The sequence below is a fragment of the Encephalitozoon hellem genome, chromosome VII (assembly GCF_000277815.2).
Source record: "Encephalitozoon hellem ATCC 50504 chromosome VII, complete sequence".
Classification (NCBI taxonomy): Eukaryota; Fungi; Microsporidia; family Unikaryonidae; genus Encephalitozoon; species Encephalitozoon hellem.
Window position 1 is genome coordinate 106786 of NC_018474.1, and position 18818 is coordinate 125603.

An 18818-nucleotide genomic window follows, 5' to 3' on the forward strand; every position below is an offset into this window, starting at 1 on the left:
CCCCATGGACGTTCAAAGGATAGTTGATGCCATCCGTTCGAACGACATGGAAGAAAACAAGGCGGCCATTGAGGCCATATATGCTAATTACGGGCTTCTGAAGGAAGAGGACATTGTTAGGTTGACGCCGTCCATAATCTACTACCTGTGGAAGCTACCGAAATTTGTTGCCCAAAAGCAGTTTGTTCTGGATCTCTTATCCCGCACCGACCAGAGGCTAAGACATAGCATGTTTACGTATCTTATTGACAAGTGGAGCGAGATCCAGCTAGTAAGGATGGACAAGTTCTATTATCTCGTGAAGAGAATTCTGGAGTATTATGTGCTGGATGTAGAAACAGTCTCCTATCTGTTCAACATCACCGCAGCCACTGATCTTAGGGGATTTGTGATCCGGTGTGTTGTGGATAGGCTTGGGGAGATCAGCGAGGACATGGAATGCTTCCTAGCCGAATTCGCCTCCAAGTGCCCTCCAGCGCTTCTACTCTCTCTTGGGCCTCTCAAGATCAGGAAGGAGGTTGCTCTGAAATATGCGGGAGGCAAAGATATAGGGAAGAAGAACAGGGCAACCCTATATTCCATGGCAAAATAAAAGCATATCATACACAACTCAATTTTCGTACTTGACAAAGCTGAACTTGCTTTTGCATTTCCTACATACAGGAATAAACTTGCAGAACACAGAAAGGCATATTGGGCACACAAGGCCCAGTATTACCTGCCTGTTATGGCAGTAGCAAGCAGCAGGAAACCCTAGAGGCTTTTTATTGCCTCCAGTGCCAAGAAGAGACAGCAGAAACCTTAGGCACTTGTCTTCTGACGTGGAATAGTCTCCTCCCGTCGATGCACAGCACTGGAGGATTGTCTTGTTCTCGAATAGGGAGAATGCACTAATTCTCACACCAAGTCTCTGTGCCGCAAACATGCACTTCAGATACCTCAGGTATTCATCCTTCTTCTCCCTTCCAAGTGTGAATATTACAATTTGAGTTGGCTCATCTCTATGAAGGCACAATGCATATCCCAGGTCACTCACACAGTAGCCGTACTTGAACTTTGTTATACCGTATATCTCGGAAATGTCATTCTCTGAGGAGTCGAAGAGGATGCTCTTTCCACCTACAACCACGATCCTGTTGTTGCGGCTCGACTTGAGGTATGCATTCAGGAACACAACGACGTCGTTGAAAAGGTCCTTCGTTGTCAGCTCCCAGTTCTCGTCTTTTAGGTCTATGAGGAAAAAAAGAATCATGAGGGATTGCGAGAGGATGCTGTAATGAAGGAAAAAGATGTCAGAAACGGGATTCGAACCCGTGCCTCAATGAGAATACGACCTGAACGTACCGCCTTAGACCACTCGGCCATCCTGACTTGTTTGGCCAACGGAAAGCTCTATCGCTATGCTTCGCCATACTCCCAGATTAGCATATATTTGAGCACAGGGGATCCTCTTATTTCCGATGGATGAGTGTAGTCATCCCATAAGAATAGGAACATTATGTGGGGTATGTGGGATGGAAATCCAAGAGGAGCCGCGTCTTTTCTGTGCACTGTACAACACAGACAATGTCAAGATAACTCACAAGGAAGCAGTGTCGATATACAAGGAGAAGGTCAAGGCTCTAGAGATGCAGATGAAGCTGATTCTGGTTCTAGACCTTGACCAGACCGTTCTTCACACAACATACGGCACATCTGACTGCAAAGGGATTGTGAAGTTCACAATGGACGGATGCAAGTACTCTGTAAAGCTAAGGCCCCACCTCAATCGCATGCTTCGAAGGGTTTCCAAGCTGTATGAGATTCATGTGTACACCATGGGAACAAGGCCATATGCAGAAAGGATAATTGGAATTATTGATCCGGCCGGAAAGTACTTCCACGATAGAATAATCACAAGGGATGAAAACCAGGGGGTTCTAGTGAAGAGGCTAAGTAGGCTATTTCCATATAACCATAAGAACATTGTTATTCTTGATGACAGAGCTGATGTGTGGGATTACAATGAGAACCTGGTCCTAGTCAAGCCATTCTGGTACTTCAATCGCGTGGACATCAACGACCCGTCGAAGCTAGAAAGAAGAGCGGAGGGTGTGTCTGACGGGCATGGCGATCTTGGAGAGTTTGTGGGTAAGAGAAAGAAGGTTGAAGAGGGAGAGGACGCCAGGATCATTTCGAGACCGGATGGCACGGGGTTAGGAGGCTCTTCTGGAAAGCCAGAAACTGAGGTAGATTCTGATAGGATGGGAGAAAAGAAAGTAAGGGAGGAGCCTTCGGACGACTGTGAGCTGTTGAGAATGGTAAAGTTCCTGAAGAAGGTTCACAAGAAGTACTTTTCAAGCAAGCACAGGAATGTGAAGAAGATTCTAAGGAGGATCAGAAAGAGGATATTTGATGGAGACCGGTTTTTCATCGTAGGGCCTACCAATAGAGCCTGGCTTGTGAAGGTGATAGAGATGCACGGAGGCATGGTGAGCAGGCTTGAGAGTGAAGTTGACTTTGTAATTTCCTCCGGTCTGGATGAGGTAAGGGAATTGGCACAAAAGCTTGAGTGTCTTGTGGTGTCACCAAAGTGGATAGAAGACTGTGTGTATTCTCTTGAAAGGGTAGGCTATGGAAGATACGTCATATGCGACTACAGAGTCAAGGACGAGTATGAGGAGGAGCTTGAAAAGCTTTTTGGATAGACTTGTTTATTTATGGTAAAGATGATATAATTGACATTTCTGATTAGAATATTGCCTAAATTATTGACACGCGAGTTTGTTTTGAATTTCGTCACAACTTAAATGAGGCCCATGGAAAGGATGATGCAAGAAATAGTGCAGTGCATGCTTGGTGCAATTGTAAGAAATAATGCAATCCAGATGATTATCCTTTATTTAGTGTTTTATTTCACCAGGTGTGCAAGGCGTCCAGATGTGTTTTATAGTGGAAGTAAAAAGGATTCTATTATTAAGATGTCAAGCCTTCACAAAAACTATTACCCCCTCTTTTTTGCACCGTTTGGAACTGTTCAAACCATTCTCCAGTTGTTTCGAAGGTCCATTATTCTTCCGGGAAGAACAAGCCTCCGGATAGAAGTACCTCACAATGGGCACATCCTGCTTGACCTTGTGGAGACTGACAGAATGGCTGAGAAGAACGCCCTGCTGGTTCATGGATTCAATGGGTCTGGAGACTCGACTTATATCAAGGGACTCACAGGACACCTTTCAAAGGAAGGATATAGAGTCTTCTGCTTCAATGCAAGGGGAATCAAGTCCAAGCTCAACAGCCCGGTGTTCTTTCACATAGGATGGACCGTGGACTTGAAGGCAACTGTTGAGTTTATCCTCTGCAACTATCCTGGAACACTAGAGATATTTGGATTCAGCATGGGTGCCAGCTGGGTGACAAAGTTCTTTGGGGAGGAGAAGCTTGATCCCAGGATAGTTAAGGGAGGGGCAGTGTGCCTTCCATTTGACTTCTTCAAGATAGGGATCCACTTTCAGAAGAATCCCTACACCAGGTTCTTCAACAGGCTGTTGGCAATGAACTTCATAAAATATATGAACAGCAACAAAGAGGTGTTTAAGAGCGCGGGGTATGACGTGGATGTGATAAGGAAATGCAGCAGTGTTCAGCAAATAGACATGATGGTGACAACAAAGATCTTTGACATCAAGGATGTCAACGAGTACTACAAGAACCAGTCATGTGTGAACTATATTGAAAACATAGGTGTTCCCTTCATCATACTCAACACATATGATGATCCGGTTATTCCTGCATTTTCTATAGACAAGGAAATGTGCTTAAGAAACAAAAACATACTGCTAGTAATAGCTCACAAAGGAGGCCATCTAGGCTTTCTGTCCAACAGACTCGATAGAACCTGGGCAGAGGACGTTTTGATAGACTTTATTAAGAACTTCTAAAAGATACTGGGCGGTGCCGGTGATTAAACTATGGTGTTTATATCTTTGTGCCTTCTTGAGAATGGGTTGGGCCTCAGAAGTCAAATCCTCTTTCGGCAAGCTCCGATTGGACAATTTCTCTATATACTTTCTCAATCCCGTCAAGATCCAGGGGGCTAAGCTTCACCATCCTCATGATCTTGTCTTCGCAGTCCTTCAGAACAGCCCTAGACCCTTCGGGCATCTCCTCGTTGACCTGATTTATTATCTTCTTGAGATGCATCAAATAGTTTGCACCAACAACCTTTTTCTTGTGCGCCACGCTGCAGTTGAGCTTAAACTCAAGGCAGTCTAGAATCTCCTTTGTAGGCAGCCTTTCCTTGACACAAAATAGAGGGGTATCGTGCTTTGAAGACGAGAGCTCCCCATCGGCCAATATGCAATACGAAGTCTCGTTGCGCTTCGCCAGGCAGTAGATCTCGTACCTCTGCGGCTTCATTTCGCAGTTCTCGACTATGTATGCCGTGCCTGGATCCATGTTACTGAGCTTGCCTCTTATGACCCTGAACTCGTCGTTCAAATGGACAACTCGGAAGTGCGCCGACAGACAAGAGATTAGCTCGTCTAGATACATCCTCGACCTTCCCAATAGAATTATTACAGGCATGAGGGGCTTTCCATTAACAGGATAAGATCCCCAGGGCAATAGTCTTTGTGAAACAGCCGGTGTGTCCAACCAGGGCTCTTTTGTTTCAACGTCGAACGTAGAGGTTTCGCCCCATGAAACAGTTGCGTTTCGTGTTTGAGAATAAATAGAAAGAAGAAAGAGACTCAAAGCCAATATGCTACTGTCTCTGGTATTCCCTGCTATGGTGCTGGGAGCAAAGTTCGATGGCTATGGGCCCACAAAATTCGATGTGTCCTTGAGCCCAGACATTCCCGAGGAAGATCTTACAGGATATATTACAAATCACGACAAGGAGCGGAAGAACAAAGGGTTTGGAGACCTGAGCCTGGTTGACTTCAATATGGAAGCGGAAGATAGCTACGACAGGAACAAGATGATTGATGTGGCCAGGGAAGTCTTGAGCTCCTCCCATGCAACCGTCATGGCGATTCAGTACATTAGGAAGGGTGAGGCCGAAAGGCTGCTGGATATGAAGGCTCTTGGGCACTACGAAATGCTAAACTTGTCAGAGGGGTCTTTCAATGTCCAGGAGGCGCCGATAACATATCTTCCAATTATCTTTGATACAAAGGTTCTTGATCACAAGAAAAGCGGATACATTCGGGATCCAGAGAACAACAAGATCATCTATGCAAGCTGGGCAATCTTCGAGCACAAGGCAACCAAGAGATGGTTCACTGTTATAAATGTCGACATGTACAGCGCATTCTCCGAGAAGACGGACATTGAAGCGGCAAATCTTTTGGAGGACATAAAAAAGGAGCATGCCGTAGATAGCAACCCTGTGTTCTTTATGGGGCATATCAATGCAATCTCAAACAACCTGCAAAAAGTGATTGACGACAGGTACATAAATCCATTGGATGTAGATAGGAACGCAAAGGAAGGGCCCAGGTTCACCATGAGGAATCTCCCGGACATTCTTGGCAACTTCCAGAGAGATCATCTGCTGATTAGAGATCCAACATCCCAGGTGGTGAAGGTCAACTATGCAAGAATATTGAGAAAGAGCATTTTTACTCTTCACTATCCTGTCCATGTAATAGCATCATTTGGGGGGAGCCAGAACGCCACACCCCCTGCAGCTTGAATAATAATAAAACCACCTTTTGCGATGTCTTTGGATAATTTTTCGACAAAAGTAGTCCCTTCATGATTGAAGGTACATCGGTGTTTTCTGGGCGCAACATTCCCAAAGGGTCTGGGATCTACGAGGTGATGAACGATGGAAGGACAATGCTGACGGCATCCAACAAGGAAAGGAAGCTCATCCAGCGCAGGATCAATCCTCGAGACATAAGATGGACAACGACAAGCAGAGAGTTCTTTGGAAAGGAATCCCAGTATGTGGTTGAGAAGATGAATGTGCAGAAGGTAAAGATTGTGCGTGGGTTCAGGCACATCAGCGCCAGCTCGTTCGAAAAGGCCAGGCAGACGGGGTCTTCGAAGAAATAAAATCGCTTTATTTTTATGTGTTTTATCTTTTCCATTGAAATTTGAAAGCTTTGACTTTCCATAAACAAAGTATGGGCATTGAGGGCCATCCAAGATGCTTTTTGGACAGCTCCTTGCCAAGCCTGTCTGAGCTCCGCTTTGACATGATACATAACGGAGCGGAATACAAAAACTCCATTCTATCCGAGAAGATGGTGATGGGGCTGAGGGAGGCTCTTGAGGACAGATACAAATACTCAACCACCTGGAAGCTCCTTTTCTCCACCTTCGAGAACGGATTTTCTTATAGAACATTCCTTGCAAGCTTTGAGGAGGATGGCTGGCCCTTTGTGCTTGCCTGCAAGACAGAAGAGGGAGAGCTGCTCGGTGCGTTTTTCGAGGACAGGATCCGGATATCCAGGACTATGTATGAAAAGCCCTCTACATTTCTATTCACAACAGCCAGAAGTGCTCCTGTATCTGATGGCCTAACGATTTTTCCTATACCAAGGAACAGAGGAGTGAACATATATTGTTGTCCAGACTTCCTTGCATTTGGGTGCAGCGGAGAAAGGTTTGGGCTGTTAATAAACAAGTCGTTACTCGATGGAGAAACATACCCGGTGGAGGCCCTGGAGAACTATCTCCTTGCATCTAAGCCCCGGTTTAGAATATCTTACATTGAGCTATGGCTCATTCAAATATAAACTTCTGAGTCTGACTTGTGTGTAAAATCTTGAAAAGGCAAAAAAGACTAATCCAAGTTCATTTTAATTATCTTAAGCACAAAGCTTCTGCAGATGTATCAGAATATATCCTGATATTTTGCTGCAGCATTTACAAGTCTCCCATATGTTTCTATGTCAAACTCGCTTCCGATGGAGCAGACGCTTTTTTCAACAACCACCCCATCTTCCACAATACCGCAGACCCTGACAATCCCAGCCTTATAAGACCCAATGTCCTGATGCTTTACCCGTACTTCTCTTCCGGCGCATTTCAAGACCACTGCTCCATCCTCGACTCTTTCAAGCCTTCCTATTATCGCAACGTCTTGTCCCTCACGGCTCTCAATATCTACTGAATGCATGGGGACAGAATATGAAGCTGCAAAAATCATCCCCAGCAGAAATGGCTTCAGAACTCAGGGCTTTGTGTCTGAGCAGAAATACGACAATAGAGATGGTAAAGGACCGGGGCTACACCACAACACAGGAAGTGCAGCCACTCGAGTCGTTTCGTGAGAAGTATCCGTTTGCCCTTACAAAAAGGTCATCGTTGAACTTTGTCTGTGTGGATGTGGACAGGCCTGTGGCCATACATTTTGGGGATGACGAGAAGATGGGTAAGAAGAGCTTTGAAGGGCTTCTGTCCCAGTATGAAAAGGACAACATATTCCATCTGATCCTGATTCTTCCACAGATGCCCAGCCCTGCTGTGATGTCGATGATAGCCTTGAATGCAAAATTCAATGTCGAGATCTTCCTGGTAGAAGAGATGATGTTCAACAAGACAAAGCATTCGTGGGTTCCTCCACATAGAATCCTGTCTCGGGAGGAGAGAGAGAACGTCTTCAAGTCACTGAAGCTTGGACCCGGGGATCTTCCCAGGATCCTGAGGAGCGACGTAATTGCTCGGTATTATGGAGCGAGGCAGGGAGACGTTGTCGAAATAGTTAGAAGGTCGAGGACGGCTGGAGAGTCTATCTATTACAGGATTGTTGTGGAAAGGTAGAATAAAGAGTTATTTTAGTTCTATACAAATTAACTGTCTGCACGGCCCTTCATGGACAGGATTCTTCAGAAGCTGCTTTTTGACACAAGATTTACGACGAACAAGATAGAGAAGGAGTTTTTGGTAAGAAGGATGGGTCTTGGATACAGCATGAGGCCAAAGAAGCTGGAGCGAGACATCATTAGGCCCTGTCTCAAGGCAGCAAGAAAAAGGGAGGAGGCTAATGTTGCTGAGGAGGAGGAAGAGGATATTGGAAGGTCTGGGTCTGTTAAAAAAAGGTCTGTATCCAGAAGGCACTGAGAAGTTGAGCTTGGAACTGAAAGTCGATTTGCTGCCAAAACAAGCCCTTAGGAATGGGAAAAGCAAGAAGCACCTACGATCTAGAAATCACAAAGATATTGGCAAAAACCATGCAAAGCAGCTATAGGAAGAAGCAGGTTGAAGAGCTTGTTTCAAGGATTCTTGAGAAAATGCAAAGTATTATCGGGCCTGCCAGGGCCCACGGGGAAATAGAAACCTTGAGAGCTGAATTCGAGGCGTTGAAGCAGGAGGCATACTCCCTTATGAAGCCCTGATGAAGGTTATCTTGTTTATTAAACACTAGATGGAGGCAAACAATCATCTCTATCTGTAGTTCTTCCATTCGCCTTTCCCCTCTTTTGAGTAGTAGTCCATCAAGTACTCTCCACCTTGGTAGAACACTTCAAAAGGGGACAGCAAAGGCCTTTTGAATGATTTCCCCCAGTCTATACTAAGTCTGGGGCATGATATTTGGACAAAGCTATCTATGAAGTCATATCTCTCAAGCTTCTTGGGGCTTATTTCGTCAAGCATTATGAGATAAAGATCGTAATCCTTTAGCCTGCTCGTCACACTTCTTAAGATGCTTTTATTCCCCTGCCTTCCAAGAGACCCTAGTATCACCCCAAACGATCTTCCATTGAATGCCTTACTGATCTCCGACTTCCTGTCCCTCATCATTGTGCCGTGGTCATAGAACTCCTGTGTCATCCTCCTACTGAATGGGCAGTACTTGTAGAACTTCAGATGCGGGTTTCTTATCATTGCCCCCTCCAAGTGGAATCTTCCATCTCCTACAGAAATAACTGCCGAAACACCCTCTATCCGCGGAGACGTACATCCTAACACCTCTCCACTACTCAAGGGTCTCACTTGTGGAAGAATGCACTCAACACCATTCTTCTCTTCGTTAAGAATCCTTCGCAACTTGTTTATACTCGAGTTGTATTGGATGGTCCCTATCACCCCTATCTTCCCCTCAAAGTTCCTTCTTATCATCTCAGCTGCATGGTCTATATCTATTCTGATATCCACAAAGACATAGAGAACCTTTGTATTCATCTCTCCCACCGGCACAAGACACGAATGCCCATAGTGTATAAGGAGGTCAGATGCAATGCTCTCGTCATCTACACAGCACCCTCCGTAGACAACATCGTTAAGAATTACACACTCTGCACTGGTATACTTCTCTATAATATCTATTATTACAAAAGAATACTTCAAGAGCCCGTCGGGGAATTGCAACGTCACCTTCCTTGCCCCTATCCTTTCAATCGTTCTCAGCACCTTCCTCATCTCGAAGTTGTAGTTCTTTGGAAGATACCTCTGGCACTCGGGGATCTCTTTTTGCTCGAGCACCACCATGATGCCCCTGGAGGGCCTATCTATTTGAAGCCAGAATTCCCGATCCCAGATGGATGCAGAAACGCTGTTAAAAAATGAAGAGGACAAAGCTCTTCTAATGGAAAGGCTCGAGGAACTGATGCAGAGACATGGCTTCGACAAAAAAATAGAGGAGTTTGTAGACAACGCCATAGGTGGTAAGCTGCCAGACATAGCAGACGTCAATTGGATATTTGACAAACTGTATGACTTTGTGATACTGAACCTACCGCCTGAGGTCCAAGAAGCATTCTACCACGATGTAAGGAGCTTTATAGAAAGGAACACCAGGTTCGAGAATTAAAAATGACGTCTTTAATTTGTTTCATTTTTGATGTCTCAAGAGCAAACAAGTTTCGAATAGCCATTGATAAGTTCCGTTATCTCAAGAAGAAGAAATGAAGCTCGGCTCTAGCATTTATCTTTTTCTCGGAGTTGCAGTCTCCAAGAGCTTCTTTGCAACTATAAGGCCGATAAACAGTGACAAGGTCTTAAAAGCATCTGGAAAGAGCATTGTACTCACATCCAACAGGGGCGAGGGGCTAGCAATCTTCCATGTTGTGACGAAGAAAGAAAAGGGATTCAAGCTGTTTGGAATGAAGATGGCGAACCGAAGGCATCTGCTTCTTATATCTCCAGGAAGCAATCAGAGTCTTTATCTAGGATACAGCAAGTCGAGGGGAGAGCCTGTTATACGGGAAAAGAAGAAGTATTGGGAGTACAAAGAAATGGGGAGTGGAGGATACATACTCAGGGGAAAGGAAGGCAAATGCTTGGGAGTGACTGGAAGCGATGTGCTTGGGCTTTTTGAATGCAATGGAGGAGAAGACCAGGTCTTTGTTTTTGAGAAAAAAGACGACAGCGAGGTTTCAGAGTCTACAACCGAAGACTCCCATGTTTCCATTATCTCTGAGGCTCCACAGGGACCAAGTGTTCACATCAAGGACAAATCCTTGGAAGACTTCCAGATGTCTCCCTCAAGCAGTGACACCGACAGTGACAGTAGCATGGTAAGGCCTGTGTTCATTAACTTGAACGTGAAGGACAAGAACGCATATGAAAGTGACATTTCGACGCCCTCTGTCCTGACATCCACAATAACAGTCTCTGTAACTGTGACAAAGCCTACCCTGGTCAGTAATGCCACATCTTCATCTGTGGTGTCTACTTTCACTAACTTCCCACCGGTTTCCGCCAGGTTCCCCTCATCCATAGCTTCAATCTGGGACAAGATGGCATCCATAGAAGAGCACCAGCTATCGTGTGACTCAACTTCTTCCTCCGACGTGCACAGAGTGCCCCATGCGAGAGTTCCCGATGAAAATTTCGAAAAGATTAAGGGAGGTACAGAGGGAGGCCTGGACCTTGATTTTGAGTTTTATCCGGAGTTGGGGAGGCTCCTTAAGAATGATGCTTACAAAAACGACAACAGTTACCCTGGAAGAGGGCCTGGAAAAAACAACAAGGCAATACATCGGGACAAGAGGAGAAAGGACCAGATTCTCGGTAGCCTCGAGTGTCCGGATACCTCTATTCTGAATCCTTTGCAGAAAGACAGGGTCAGACCACGTGCCCGTGGCAGTTAGTTAGATGGCCATAATATAAATAAATGTAAGCAAATGAAAGTCTGTTTAATGAAGGGATCTTCTAAGTCTAGCTATGTCAACCACTCCTATGATCTTTCCTATCCTCCTGAATGTATCGTACATTCTACGAATCATTCTATGAGTTCTTGCCTTTCCATTAATCTTCATCAGCCCTTTGAGTGAAGGAATCATCACGAATGTCTGGAGGTCGTTGTTATCCTTACAGTCGGTAAAGGAAAGCGTCCACCCGCTTGTTCCTCCATACTTTATCTCGTTCCCGACAGTAAGGCACTTGTCTTCTGATATAAGCTGGAACTTCATGCTGTTTGGAAGCCTCTTCAGGTAGATAGAGGATGGAGAAATCTTCATTCTCACAGCCTTTAGAGAGGAATGAACATCAGCAATCTCTATACAGCGCTCCTTTTTGAGCTCTAGCCATATTTTCTTCGAAAAACTTTCGTACTTCAGATCGAAGATCTGGTTCTCCATCATTTCCTTGGAGAACTCCGAAAGCAGAGCCGGCAGGCTTATCCTTTCTGGATAGGCGCTATCAAACACAGTCAGAGGCTGGTTCCTGTGCAACACATTCAGCATCATCACCCCGTCGTAGTCAGAATGCCTAAGGCGGCTGCTGGACTTGGAGCAGGATCCATATCTTCCCTGGAATGAATATGCCGACATAAAAAACAATAACAGCATTGCCTGCATGTTTGAAGAGATATTTAAGCTATGATAAAACTCATTGCAAAACAGTTTAAAATTTTGTATCAGAAGCTTGTAGACCCAAAAACAGATGTCTCCAGAAGCAGGTTTATTTAGCATTGTGCTGCTTGACCATGTTGATGAAAATCTTCCCAGCAGGCGTGGATGTGACGTAAGACCCGCCTGCAAAAATACGCCTGCACGACCTGCACTTCCATATCCCAACAGCCTCTCTCTTTACCCTCTTCTTTCCACATGCCTCGCAGTTGTACTTGGCCCTCTGCGTCTCAAGGACGGCCTTCATTCTTTTACGGAGTGTCGATCCGTATCTTGCTCCAAAGCACCCTGCAATCCCTACTTTCTTGGTTCCTTTTCCCTATAAAGTTAATCCGCTCCAAGGCCACGGTGGTTGGCAATCACTTACCATTTTGATGGGTAAAAAAAATTCTCCTTAAACCAAAACCATGGTGCCTTGGGCTCTTTGAAAAACTAAGCAGATGTTATCAATGGCACTCTATCTTCTCTCCAAAAAACCCATCTCCAGTCAGCTTCTTGAACTTCTCGATGCTGCTATTGATGCTCTCTATTAGCCTGTCACCCATCTCTATTTCTATTCCCTTACCATAGTCAGGATTCAGGCGGGAGATAGCAAAGCCTGCGAGAGATAGAAGTACCCACATTGTTTACAGACTTAAGCTGTGCTAAATAATGCATGTTTTAAGTTATTTGTTTCTTAAAACTAACGCAATCCAAAAAACAGCCTAGATTTACTTATTAATCATAGTCATCAGAGTCCACAACCATGCTATCGTTTTCAGATTCGTAGTCGTCTTCGTCAGAATCAGAGCTTGCCGCATCGTCAATAATCTCACTTCTTGCCTTTACTCCCTTCGAATGGAAATACTGCTCCAGCATCCCAAACTCATCCTTCGAAATCCCATTGAAGGTATATGACCCTTCGCAGAACAATGTCATGTCAAATGTCTTTGCCTGCATGCTGCTGAGGTTGATTCTGCTGAACTCCACAAGCGAGATTTCATTCAGCCCCAGCCTAATGGCCTTCGGAAGAAATAACATGCAGTCCTCTAGCGGGTACAGCTGTCCCTCATATGCCTTTATTGCACATCTCAAGCATCTCATCCCGTCCCTGGACTCAAACGTGCTTTTTGTGGCCCTAATCACACACAGTGCCTCCATAACCTCAGAAAAGACCGAGGAGTAGAGCCCAGAATACTCTTTCTTCAGTCTCTCATCATCAGCACTCACCTCGCACTCAGTATCGTCAAACGATACAACAATGTAGTCGTATCTTGTTTGCCCCTGCCTGATCGGCGGGTCAACATAAATCACAGCATACCTTTCCTCGTCTCGAATGTATCCCTTTTCGAGCATATAGAGCTGCTTGACACTTTTGTAATATATCTTGTGGTCGTAGCTGCTGCCAACCAGCCTTAGGTAATCCCGGAAGAAAATAAGGTTGAACTTTCCTCTTGGGTAAGACAGCGACAGCCCCTCCATCTTAAATATCTCGTCATCGACAGAGGAGCTGCACCCCTCTTTGATCTCCTCTATGGCCTTTTTATTCGAGACAAACCTTATTTCCACGTCCTTCAGAGATACAGAAATCTCATTCCTTATGTCAACAACGCTCTCGATGTCTTCGACAGGAACCTCAAATATGGTCTTTGTGTTCCTGAACTCTAATGCCTTCTGCCCGTTGATCCCAAGCTCCCCACAGAGCACATCGGCTATTTCAAGCTCCTTTACATACAGACTGACCCTGAAGTACTCAGAAAACATCCTTTTTAACTCGTCGATGTAGTTCTGGTCTACATTGTTGATTTCATAAACAGTGTCCCCAAATATTCGTATGGTCATCTTCCTTACTCCATGGAACAGCTCAGCATCCTTTACATCGCTCTTCTCCACAGTGTAAACCTCTCCGTTTCCTGCCTTGATGGCTATTCCATCTCTTGATATCTTGACTGTTGCCTTTTCCTCGGTCTTCGTCTTCAAAAAACAGTCGCTAAGCGTAAGAACCTCCATCCAAGGGATAAAAACATCCGCCTCAAGACCTTCATGGATGGAAAGCACGAAATGTCTGAAGAAGACTACAGGAGGTTGAGAAAGGCACAGCCAAGGAAAGAGAAAGTCCCCAGGGAGGACTTCGGAGACCCGTCGGAAATAGGAGGATTCAAAGGCCCTTGGAGTGGATTTGTGGGTGTGCATGAGGACAGGAAGGGCCCAAGAGATGCCAAGGAGGAACGATCGCTGAAAAGAATAGTCAATAAGCACTGCCTAACAGTCGGAAACGAAAGGTCAAGAAGCAATTACTTCTTGTCCATGCGAGACTCGAGCCTAGGGAGGATACCATCAAAAAGATTTATTGTTCCAAAAAGCAACACCATGCTATTCCATGACCATAAGGACATGGCATCCTCCGTCTCCCTTTTTAGGAGGCACAGGCTCCTTCTAACTTCAGGGCTCGATGGAAAGGTGCACTTGTATAATCTTAGGGCTGCCGACCTCGTGACAACATACATGGGCCATAGTAAGGGAGTCTCCTCAGCCGCAGTGTCTGAGTGTGAAGGTAAATTCAGTACAATATCATTTGACGGATTTTTGAAGGTCTGGGATGTAGAAACAGGAAAGTGTAATACAAGGATAGATCTGGAGTGCCCACTCACCTGCCAGTCGCTCAAGGTATTAGACAAAAATGTCTTCGCAGGCGGGATGGACGGAAAGATCAGAATTGTGGATGTGAGGAGCAGAAAGATACTCAGTGAAGTCAAGGAAGAATGTCATACACAGAGGCAAACTACATCCGGCCCTTCTTCTATACGTGATATCCTCTTAGTGGAGGAGGACAGCACCCTGATATTCACAAGAAAAGAAGGTACTCTGCATCATTTCGATTTAAGGAATAACAAGGTAGTCAAGACACACAACGGATCTTATTCTTTCATTGGATTCTGTCCTAGCGAGAACACCCTTGTGGTCACGGGTAGTGATGAAATCGTACTTCTAAATGCATCTACCCTCGAGCACAGGGAAGAAGGAATCAAGGCTCCAGGATGCTCCACTAGAGTAAAGGTATCTTTAGATGGCACAACCCTATGCTATGGAGACAGCAGTGGGTTTGCCAACTTCATTTCCAGAGACCCTGTAAGAGAGACATCCCTTGGATCTACGGGTGAGATGATAACTGTTATTGACTGGATGGACGGCAGCTCCTCGAGCCTTGCATCAGGAGATATGCTAGGAAACATAAAAATATGGGAATAGCTAAGGATGTTTATTCAAATAAAATTACATTTATGTGGAGTATATAACGGCAACTGCTGGGACTATGTAGAAGAGTCTTCGGAACCTCGCTTCACTTTATCGACCTTCAGAAATTTCTTTGCAAGCTTTCTCTTGAATGAGGAAGCAAAGCGTTTCAGCTTCTTTTTGATTCTTGGCCTCTTGAATCTTACCTTTTTTACGATGTCTTCGAGAGACTCATCGTCATAGTCTTTTATGTGATGCTTCTTCTTCTTCTCTTTCTTTTTCTCCTCCACCTTTACCTCCTCTTTCTCTATATTCGCATGGCATCCAGGCTCAGAGTGATCTGTGGTCTCGGAAGATATCCCCTCCTGGTCTTGATTCTTTTCTGCAGTACCTTCCTCACCTTTTTCTTTGCCGCCATTTTCGAGATGGCTGTTTCTATCGTTGTCCTTGGGTATAGCCTTCTTGCTCTTTTCCAGATATCCACACCGGTCCCTGAAGACTTTAATTTCAAAGCGAAACTCTGGAAGTTCCTTTCCAGAGGGCATGCATTCCGTAAACCTCACCTCTTCTCCCGCATCCATCATGCACAGCCCGCTGCTATGTCCTATTATAATACTTTTGCATCTCGTCGGGGTCACAAAATGGAACTCAAACCCAGACGAGGATCCATGTCTTCTATCAAACATCATCTTTCTATATCTTTTGTCAACAGTTAGGTATCCTTCCCTAGTGCGAAGTCTGAATCCATAGGGTGCATCTTCGTTCCAATCATATTCGAAGACATAGTCCTCTTTCCTCCTCTTGTCAACAGGCTCTAGCTTCAGGCTTCTCAGATTGAGATACTTTCCACTCAGCATGGATTTGATCGCAATTCCCATCCTGGACACCATTAGCCCCAGATGTAATAGAACATAGATCCTCATGCTACCTTCCTATACAAACAGTGTGTTTTAATGTCAGATCATCATACACATAAAAGGTGATTGGTTGAGAGTGCTGGAAATTGCAACCTGTTTTAGATCAAATTCAAGGACAGGACACTAATGCTCATTTATTGAACTACAGAGTTAACCACACCCATAATTGTAGAGTCATCCATCCTTTCACATCCTTTCTTGCTCAGTACAAAGGATGATATCTTTTGAGGGTCAGACTGCACAACCTCCATAAGCCCCAGAATAGTGAGCCTGACTAGATCCTCTTTCTCTTTCTTCTCCAGATATTCACACACCCTTTGGCTCTTCTGCCCAATGGCCCCACAAAAGAACTCAGAAAAGTTTCCATCAGGCTCAATAATGTATGCCACAGGCCTTGGCTCAAGCCCAAACAGCACCGTACGCACTCCAAACGGTCTCTGGTGATAAACGACTGTGTACCTCTGCTTGTACTCGCTTAGCCTTCTCGCAAGTTGGTCGATAGTTATGTCTTCCCCGGTAGAGGACTTGTACGAAAGGCATATCATCCTCGCCACATTCATCACAAGGTATGCATCAGGCTTAAACCCAGAGTAGCTCATCCAGATGCACTGTGCCTCGTTAATAAGAAACACCTTCTCCTCTTCCAAAAACAGCCTGTTCCCAGACTTCCTTTCGATACTCACAGATATCTTCTCGGAATCAACTCCAAACACAACAAGAGACCCATGCTCGCTAGCCTGCTGTGCATACTCAACCTGTATTAATCTTCCGTCGGGAGAAAACACTGCTAGCTGCTCCTCAAACCCCATCAAGGGCTATTGCAATTGCTTTATTTTGCAGGCCGGCTTCAAATCCTGAACAGTGTTCGCAGAGTACATCAAAGCAGAAAAAGTTCTCCAATTCTCTTCGATCGATCACAAGGGCTTAGGTATCCAAACCGCACAGAGGATCCGTCATAGCACACATCAAAGGACTTCTCTTCGCATAAAATCCCGTCGAGGATGATCTGAAAATCGCCATCAACCTCCACGCGGACCCTAGACTTAATTCCACACACAATAGGTTTAAACCTGCATTTGTTTGGTGCAACCACATTCACAACTATTCCTTCGTCCAGAAGTAGAGGCCCGTCCAAGGATGCATTATATGCACTACTTCCAACCTTTGTTGCCACAATGACAGCATCTCCCCTCACCACAAGCGAGATGTCGTCGATGAATATCCTGAATATCCCAAGCCCTATGGAAGACGGCCTTATCACTGCCTCGTTCAGGAAATGGTGCTTCTGTGACAAGCAGAGCCTTTTTAATTCAACAAACTCGATCTTCTTCCCATCTCTTAGACGTTCAACCAGCTCGTCCACTGCAGTGTGTGGGATGGGGCAAAGAAAGCCTACTCTCCCTCTGTTCACTGCATACACAATGGGAGGGGTCTGGTAAGATGCAACAGTCCTGAGCACAGTGCCATCTCCGCCAAGGATAACTATGCCATCATATTCGATGCCTTGGTCATGGATATGGCAGTCCAGCGTGCTCCTGATCTTCTCTACAAGCTCTGTGTCACAGTTATCCTTGGTGACAATCAGGAACCTTCCCATTCTGTTATTTCTGGGATCTCAGAAACAAGTTGAATTGAAAAACCCCGATGGAAGACATTCTTCTGAGAGGAATAAAGCAGAAGAGAAAAAGAGTGCCCAGGGAGGAGCTGGAGTATGATGTGGATGGAGAAAGATACCCTCTTCTGTGCACCTTCGATGGTCTTGAAACAAAGGCTCCATTCGAGTCGCCACTCCTAGTCCAAAAGGTTGTTATACCGTATTTTTTCAGGAAGACAAATGTTATTGTTCAAGCATTTACAGGGAGTGGGAAGACACTCTCTTACTGCTTGCCGCTTGTTGAGACGGCGCGGAAGGAGAACCTTTTTGGAATGATACTCGTTCCTGGAAGTCCGCTTGTGAGGCAAGTCTACAGAGTTGTGAATGAGATCAAGCATAAGGGCCTGGAGGTCGTGGCAGTTTGTGGAGACGGAGAGAAGGACATGCTTATTGAAGAGGACGGGAAGGGAGGCCTGGTGGAAAGGGGCATGGATTGTGAATCAAGAGAGAGAGTTGCAAGGGCCCTTCAATGTGACACAAAGATTGTGGTGGGGACACCTCGGTCTGCTCTTGGATTGATATGCACGTCTGGGATGAAGGGTGTCACGCATCTTGTTATAGACGAGGCCGATCTTCTGATAAATCCTGGAACTATTGAGGTTTTCGCATCAGTTCTCCGTGAGATTGAAGTAGAGAATGCACACATTGGATGTTTTAGTGCAACTATGAATGAGTATGTGGAGGAGGTTATAGAGACTGTGAAGAACATCACGAAGGTGCGTGTCATATCCAAGAAGCCCATAGACCATGAGTTTGTGTTTGGAACAAACAAAAAGATCAAGCATCTGTCATTACTACAGATAATTGCAGACGGAATTGAGTCGCCAACCCTGATATTTGTCAAGGACGAGAGGACGGGAGAGTTTTTGAAGGGGCTGCTGGACCGAAGCGGAGTTTACAAAGAGGGAGGCGAGGCAAGTGGAGAGGTGCTTGATGCCTTTAGGCTGAAGAAGATCTGGTACCTGTTTGCAACTGATTCCCTAGGTAGAGGGATCGACTTCTATAACATCAAGAGTATTATAAATTACGACCTCCCGAATACAAAAACACAGCTTTTACATAGAGTTGGGAGAATCAACAGAAACTGCCAAGGACAGAAGATCTATACGATTTATTCTGGCGAGGATTTTGGAAAGATTTCGGTTGTTGCCGAGTTTCTAGAGGAGAATGGACACAAAGTACCGGAGCATATTTCCCGGATCATAGAAAAAAGTAAGAGGAATAGAAAGGCCTAGGCTCGCCTCATTT

The 18818-nt window shown here is 45.2% G+C and overlaps 24 protein-coding genes and 1 non-coding gene across 25 annotated transcripts; 13 read left to right on the plus strand and 12 right to left on the minus strand.

Moving 5' to 3' along the window:
• Positions 1-4: 4 nt before the first annotated feature.
• On the plus strand, positions 5-592 carry EHEL_070840 (uncharacterized protein; the record flags this gene model as incomplete). Its single annotated transcript, XM_003887543.1, has 1 exon — positions 5-592. One exon carries the CDS (start codon positions 5-7, stop codon positions 590-592), a length of 588 nt encoding a protein of 195 aa, XP_003887592.1.
• Positions 593-610: 18 nt separating this feature from the next.
• On the minus strand, positions 611-1252 carry EHEL_070850 (RNA polymerase II transcription initiation/nucleotide excision repair factor TFIIH subunit TFB4; the record flags this gene model as incomplete). The annotated part of the gene is made up of 1 exon (XM_003887544.1): positions 611-1252. One exon carries the CDS (start codon positions 1250-1252, stop codon positions 611-613), a length of 642 nt encoding a protein of 213 aa, XP_003887593.1.
• Positions 1253-1290: 38 nt separating this feature from the next.
• On the minus strand, positions 1291-1371 carry EHEL_070860. The gene has a single exon. It is a non-coding gene; the product is annotated as a tRNA-Leu (tRNA).
• An 89-nt stretch (positions 1372-1460) lies between these two features.
• EHEL_070870 (TFIIF-interacting CTD phosphatase) lies at positions 1461-2687 on the plus strand (the record flags this gene model as incomplete). Its single annotated transcript, XM_003887545.1, has 1 exon — positions 1461-2687. The coding sequence occupies one exon, from the start codon at positions 1461-1463 to the stop codon at positions 2685-2687; it is 1227 nt and encodes a 408-aa protein (XP_003887594.1).
• Positions 2688-2798: 111 nt separating this feature from the next.
• Positions 2799-3920, plus strand: EHEL_070880 (alpha/beta hydrolase domain-containing protein; the record flags this gene model as incomplete). The annotated part of the gene is made up of 1 exon (XM_003887546.1): positions 2799-3920. One exon carries the CDS (start codon positions 2799-2801, stop codon positions 3918-3920), a length of 1122 nt encoding a protein of 373 aa, XP_003887595.1.
• A 73-nt stretch (positions 3921-3993) lies between these two features.
• EHEL_070890 (uncharacterized protein) lies at positions 3994-4566 on the minus strand (the record flags this gene model as incomplete). The annotated part of the gene is made up of 1 exon (XM_003887547.1): positions 3994-4566. The coding sequence occupies one exon, from the start codon at positions 4564-4566 to the stop codon at positions 3994-3996; it is 573 nt and encodes a 190-aa protein (XP_003887596.1).
• Positions 4567-4741: 175 nt separating this feature from the next.
• EHEL_070900 (uncharacterized protein) lies at positions 4742-5677 on the plus strand (the record flags this gene model as incomplete). Its single annotated transcript, XM_003887548.1, has 1 exon — positions 4742-5677. The coding sequence occupies one exon, from the start codon at positions 4742-4744 to the stop codon at positions 5675-5677; it is 936 nt and encodes a 311-aa protein (XP_003887597.1).
• Positions 5678-5739: 62 nt separating this feature from the next.
• Positions 5740-6042, plus strand: EHEL_070910 (60S ribosomal protein L24; the record flags this gene model as incomplete). Its single annotated transcript, XM_003887549.1, has 1 exon — positions 5740-6042. The coding sequence occupies one exon, from the start codon at positions 5740-5742 to the stop codon at positions 6040-6042; it is 303 nt and encodes a 100-aa protein (XP_003887598.1).
• A 71-nt stretch (positions 6043-6113) lies between these two features.
• Positions 6114-6728, plus strand: EHEL_070920 (oxidation resistance protein; the record flags this gene model as incomplete). Its single annotated transcript, XM_003887550.1, has 1 exon — positions 6114-6728. One exon carries the CDS (start codon positions 6114-6116, stop codon positions 6726-6728), a length of 615 nt encoding a protein of 204 aa, XP_003887599.1.
• Positions 6729-6826: 98 nt separating this feature from the next.
• EHEL_070930 (replication protein A subunit RPA3-like protein) lies at positions 6827-7111 on the minus strand (the record flags this gene model as incomplete). The annotated part of the gene is made up of 1 exon (XM_003887551.1): positions 6827-7111. The coding sequence occupies one exon, from the start codon at positions 7109-7111 to the stop codon at positions 6827-6829; it is 285 nt and encodes a 94-aa protein (XP_003887600.1).
• Positions 7112-7152: 41 nt separating this feature from the next.
• On the plus strand, positions 7153-7755 carry EHEL_070940 (DNA-directed RNA polymerase subunit Rpb5; the record flags this gene model as incomplete). Its single annotated transcript, XM_003887552.1, has 1 exon — positions 7153-7755. One exon carries the CDS (start codon positions 7153-7155, stop codon positions 7753-7755), a length of 603 nt encoding a protein of 200 aa, XP_003887601.1.
• A 51-nt stretch (positions 7756-7806) lies between these two features.
• Positions 7807-8055, plus strand: EHEL_070945 (uncharacterized protein; the record flags this gene model as incomplete). Its single annotated transcript, XM_059743524.1, has 1 exon — positions 7807-8055. One exon carries the CDS (start codon positions 7807-7809, stop codon positions 8053-8055), a length of 249 nt encoding a protein of 82 aa, XP_059599507.1.
• A 53-nt stretch (positions 8056-8108) lies between these two features.
• On the plus strand, positions 8109-8330 carry EHEL_070950 (uncharacterized protein; the record flags this gene model as incomplete). The annotated part of the gene is made up of 1 exon (XM_003887553.1): positions 8109-8330. The coding sequence occupies one exon, from the start codon at positions 8109-8111 to the stop codon at positions 8328-8330; it is 222 nt and encodes a 73-aa protein (XP_003887602.1).
• A 49-nt stretch (positions 8331-8379) lies between these two features.
• Positions 8380-9423, minus strand: EHEL_070960 (diphthamide synthase subunit DPH2; the record flags this gene model as incomplete). Its single annotated transcript, XM_003887554.1, has 1 exon — positions 8380-9423. One exon carries the CDS (start codon positions 9421-9423, stop codon positions 8380-8382), a length of 1044 nt encoding a protein of 347 aa, XP_003887603.1.
• A 49-nt stretch (positions 9424-9472) lies between these two features.
• Positions 9473-9745, plus strand: EHEL_070965 (uncharacterized protein; the record flags this gene model as incomplete). Its single annotated transcript, XM_059743525.1, has 1 exon — positions 9473-9745. The coding sequence occupies one exon, from the start codon at positions 9473-9475 to the stop codon at positions 9743-9745; it is 273 nt and encodes a 90-aa protein (XP_059599508.1).
• Positions 9746-9839: 94 nt separating this feature from the next.
• EHEL_070970 (uncharacterized protein) lies at positions 9840-11027 on the plus strand (the record flags this gene model as incomplete). Its single annotated transcript, XM_003887555.1, has 1 exon — positions 9840-11027. The coding sequence occupies one exon, from the start codon at positions 9840-9842 to the stop codon at positions 11025-11027; it is 1188 nt and encodes a 395-aa protein (XP_003887604.1).
• A 45-nt stretch (positions 11028-11072) lies between these two features.
• Positions 11073-11726, minus strand: EHEL_070980 (uncharacterized protein; the record flags this gene model as incomplete). The annotated part of the gene is made up of 1 exon (XM_003887556.1): positions 11073-11726. One exon carries the CDS (start codon positions 11724-11726, stop codon positions 11073-11075), a length of 654 nt encoding a protein of 217 aa, XP_003887605.1.
• Positions 11727-11838: 112 nt separating this feature from the next.
• EHEL_070990 (60S ribosomal protein L37a) lies at positions 11839-12156 on the minus strand (the record flags this gene model as incomplete). Its single annotated transcript, XM_003887557.1, has 2 exons — positions 11839-12105; positions 12154-12156. The coding sequence occupies 2 exons, from the start codon at positions 12154-12156 to the stop codon at positions 11839-11841; spliced, it is 270 nt and encodes an 89-aa protein (XP_003887606.1).
• A 76-nt stretch (positions 12157-12232) lies between these two features.
• On the minus strand, positions 12233-12409 carry EHEL_070995 (uncharacterized protein; the record flags this gene model as incomplete). The annotated part of the gene is made up of 1 exon (XM_059743526.1): positions 12233-12409. One exon carries the CDS (start codon positions 12407-12409, stop codon positions 12233-12235), a length of 177 nt encoding a protein of 58 aa, XP_059599509.1.
• Positions 12410-12503: 94 nt separating this feature from the next.
• On the minus strand, positions 12504-13775 carry EHEL_071000 (nucleosome-binding factor SPN subunit POB3; the record flags this gene model as incomplete). Its single annotated transcript, XM_003887558.1, has 1 exon — positions 12504-13775. The coding sequence occupies one exon, from the start codon at positions 13773-13775 to the stop codon at positions 12504-12506; it is 1272 nt and encodes a 423-aa protein (XP_003887607.1).
• A 33-nt stretch (positions 13776-13808) lies between these two features.
• On the plus strand, positions 13809-15014 carry EHEL_071010 (WD40 domain-containing protein; the record flags this gene model as incomplete). The annotated part of the gene is made up of 1 exon (XM_003887559.1): positions 13809-15014. One exon carries the CDS (start codon positions 13809-13811, stop codon positions 15012-15014), a length of 1206 nt encoding a protein of 401 aa, XP_003887608.1.
• A 62-nt stretch (positions 15015-15076) lies between these two features.
• Positions 15077-15922, minus strand: EHEL_071020 (uncharacterized protein; the record flags this gene model as incomplete). The annotated part of the gene is made up of 1 exon (XM_003887560.1): positions 15077-15922. The coding sequence occupies one exon, from the start codon at positions 15920-15922 to the stop codon at positions 15077-15079; it is 846 nt and encodes a 281-aa protein (XP_003887609.1).
• A 128-nt stretch (positions 15923-16050) lies between these two features.
• On the minus strand, positions 16051-16725 carry EHEL_071030 (proteasome subunit alpha; the record flags this gene model as incomplete). Its single annotated transcript, XM_003887561.1, has 1 exon — positions 16051-16725. The coding sequence occupies one exon, from the start codon at positions 16723-16725 to the stop codon at positions 16051-16053; it is 675 nt and encodes a 224-aa protein (XP_003887610.1).
• A 68-nt stretch (positions 16726-16793) lies between these two features.
• On the minus strand, positions 16794-17513 carry EHEL_071040 (NAD kinase; the record flags this gene model as incomplete). The annotated part of the gene is made up of 1 exon (XM_003887562.1): positions 16794-17513. One exon carries the CDS (start codon positions 17511-17513, stop codon positions 16794-16796), a length of 720 nt encoding a protein of 239 aa, XP_003887611.1.
• Positions 17514-17560: 47 nt separating this feature from the next.
• Positions 17561-18805, plus strand: EHEL_071050 (ATP-dependent RNA helicase; the record flags this gene model as incomplete). The annotated part of the gene is made up of 1 exon (XM_003887563.1): positions 17561-18805. One exon carries the CDS (start codon positions 17561-17563, stop codon positions 18803-18805), a length of 1245 nt encoding a protein of 414 aa, XP_003887612.1.
• Between the last annotated feature and the right edge of the window lie 13 nt (positions 18806-18818).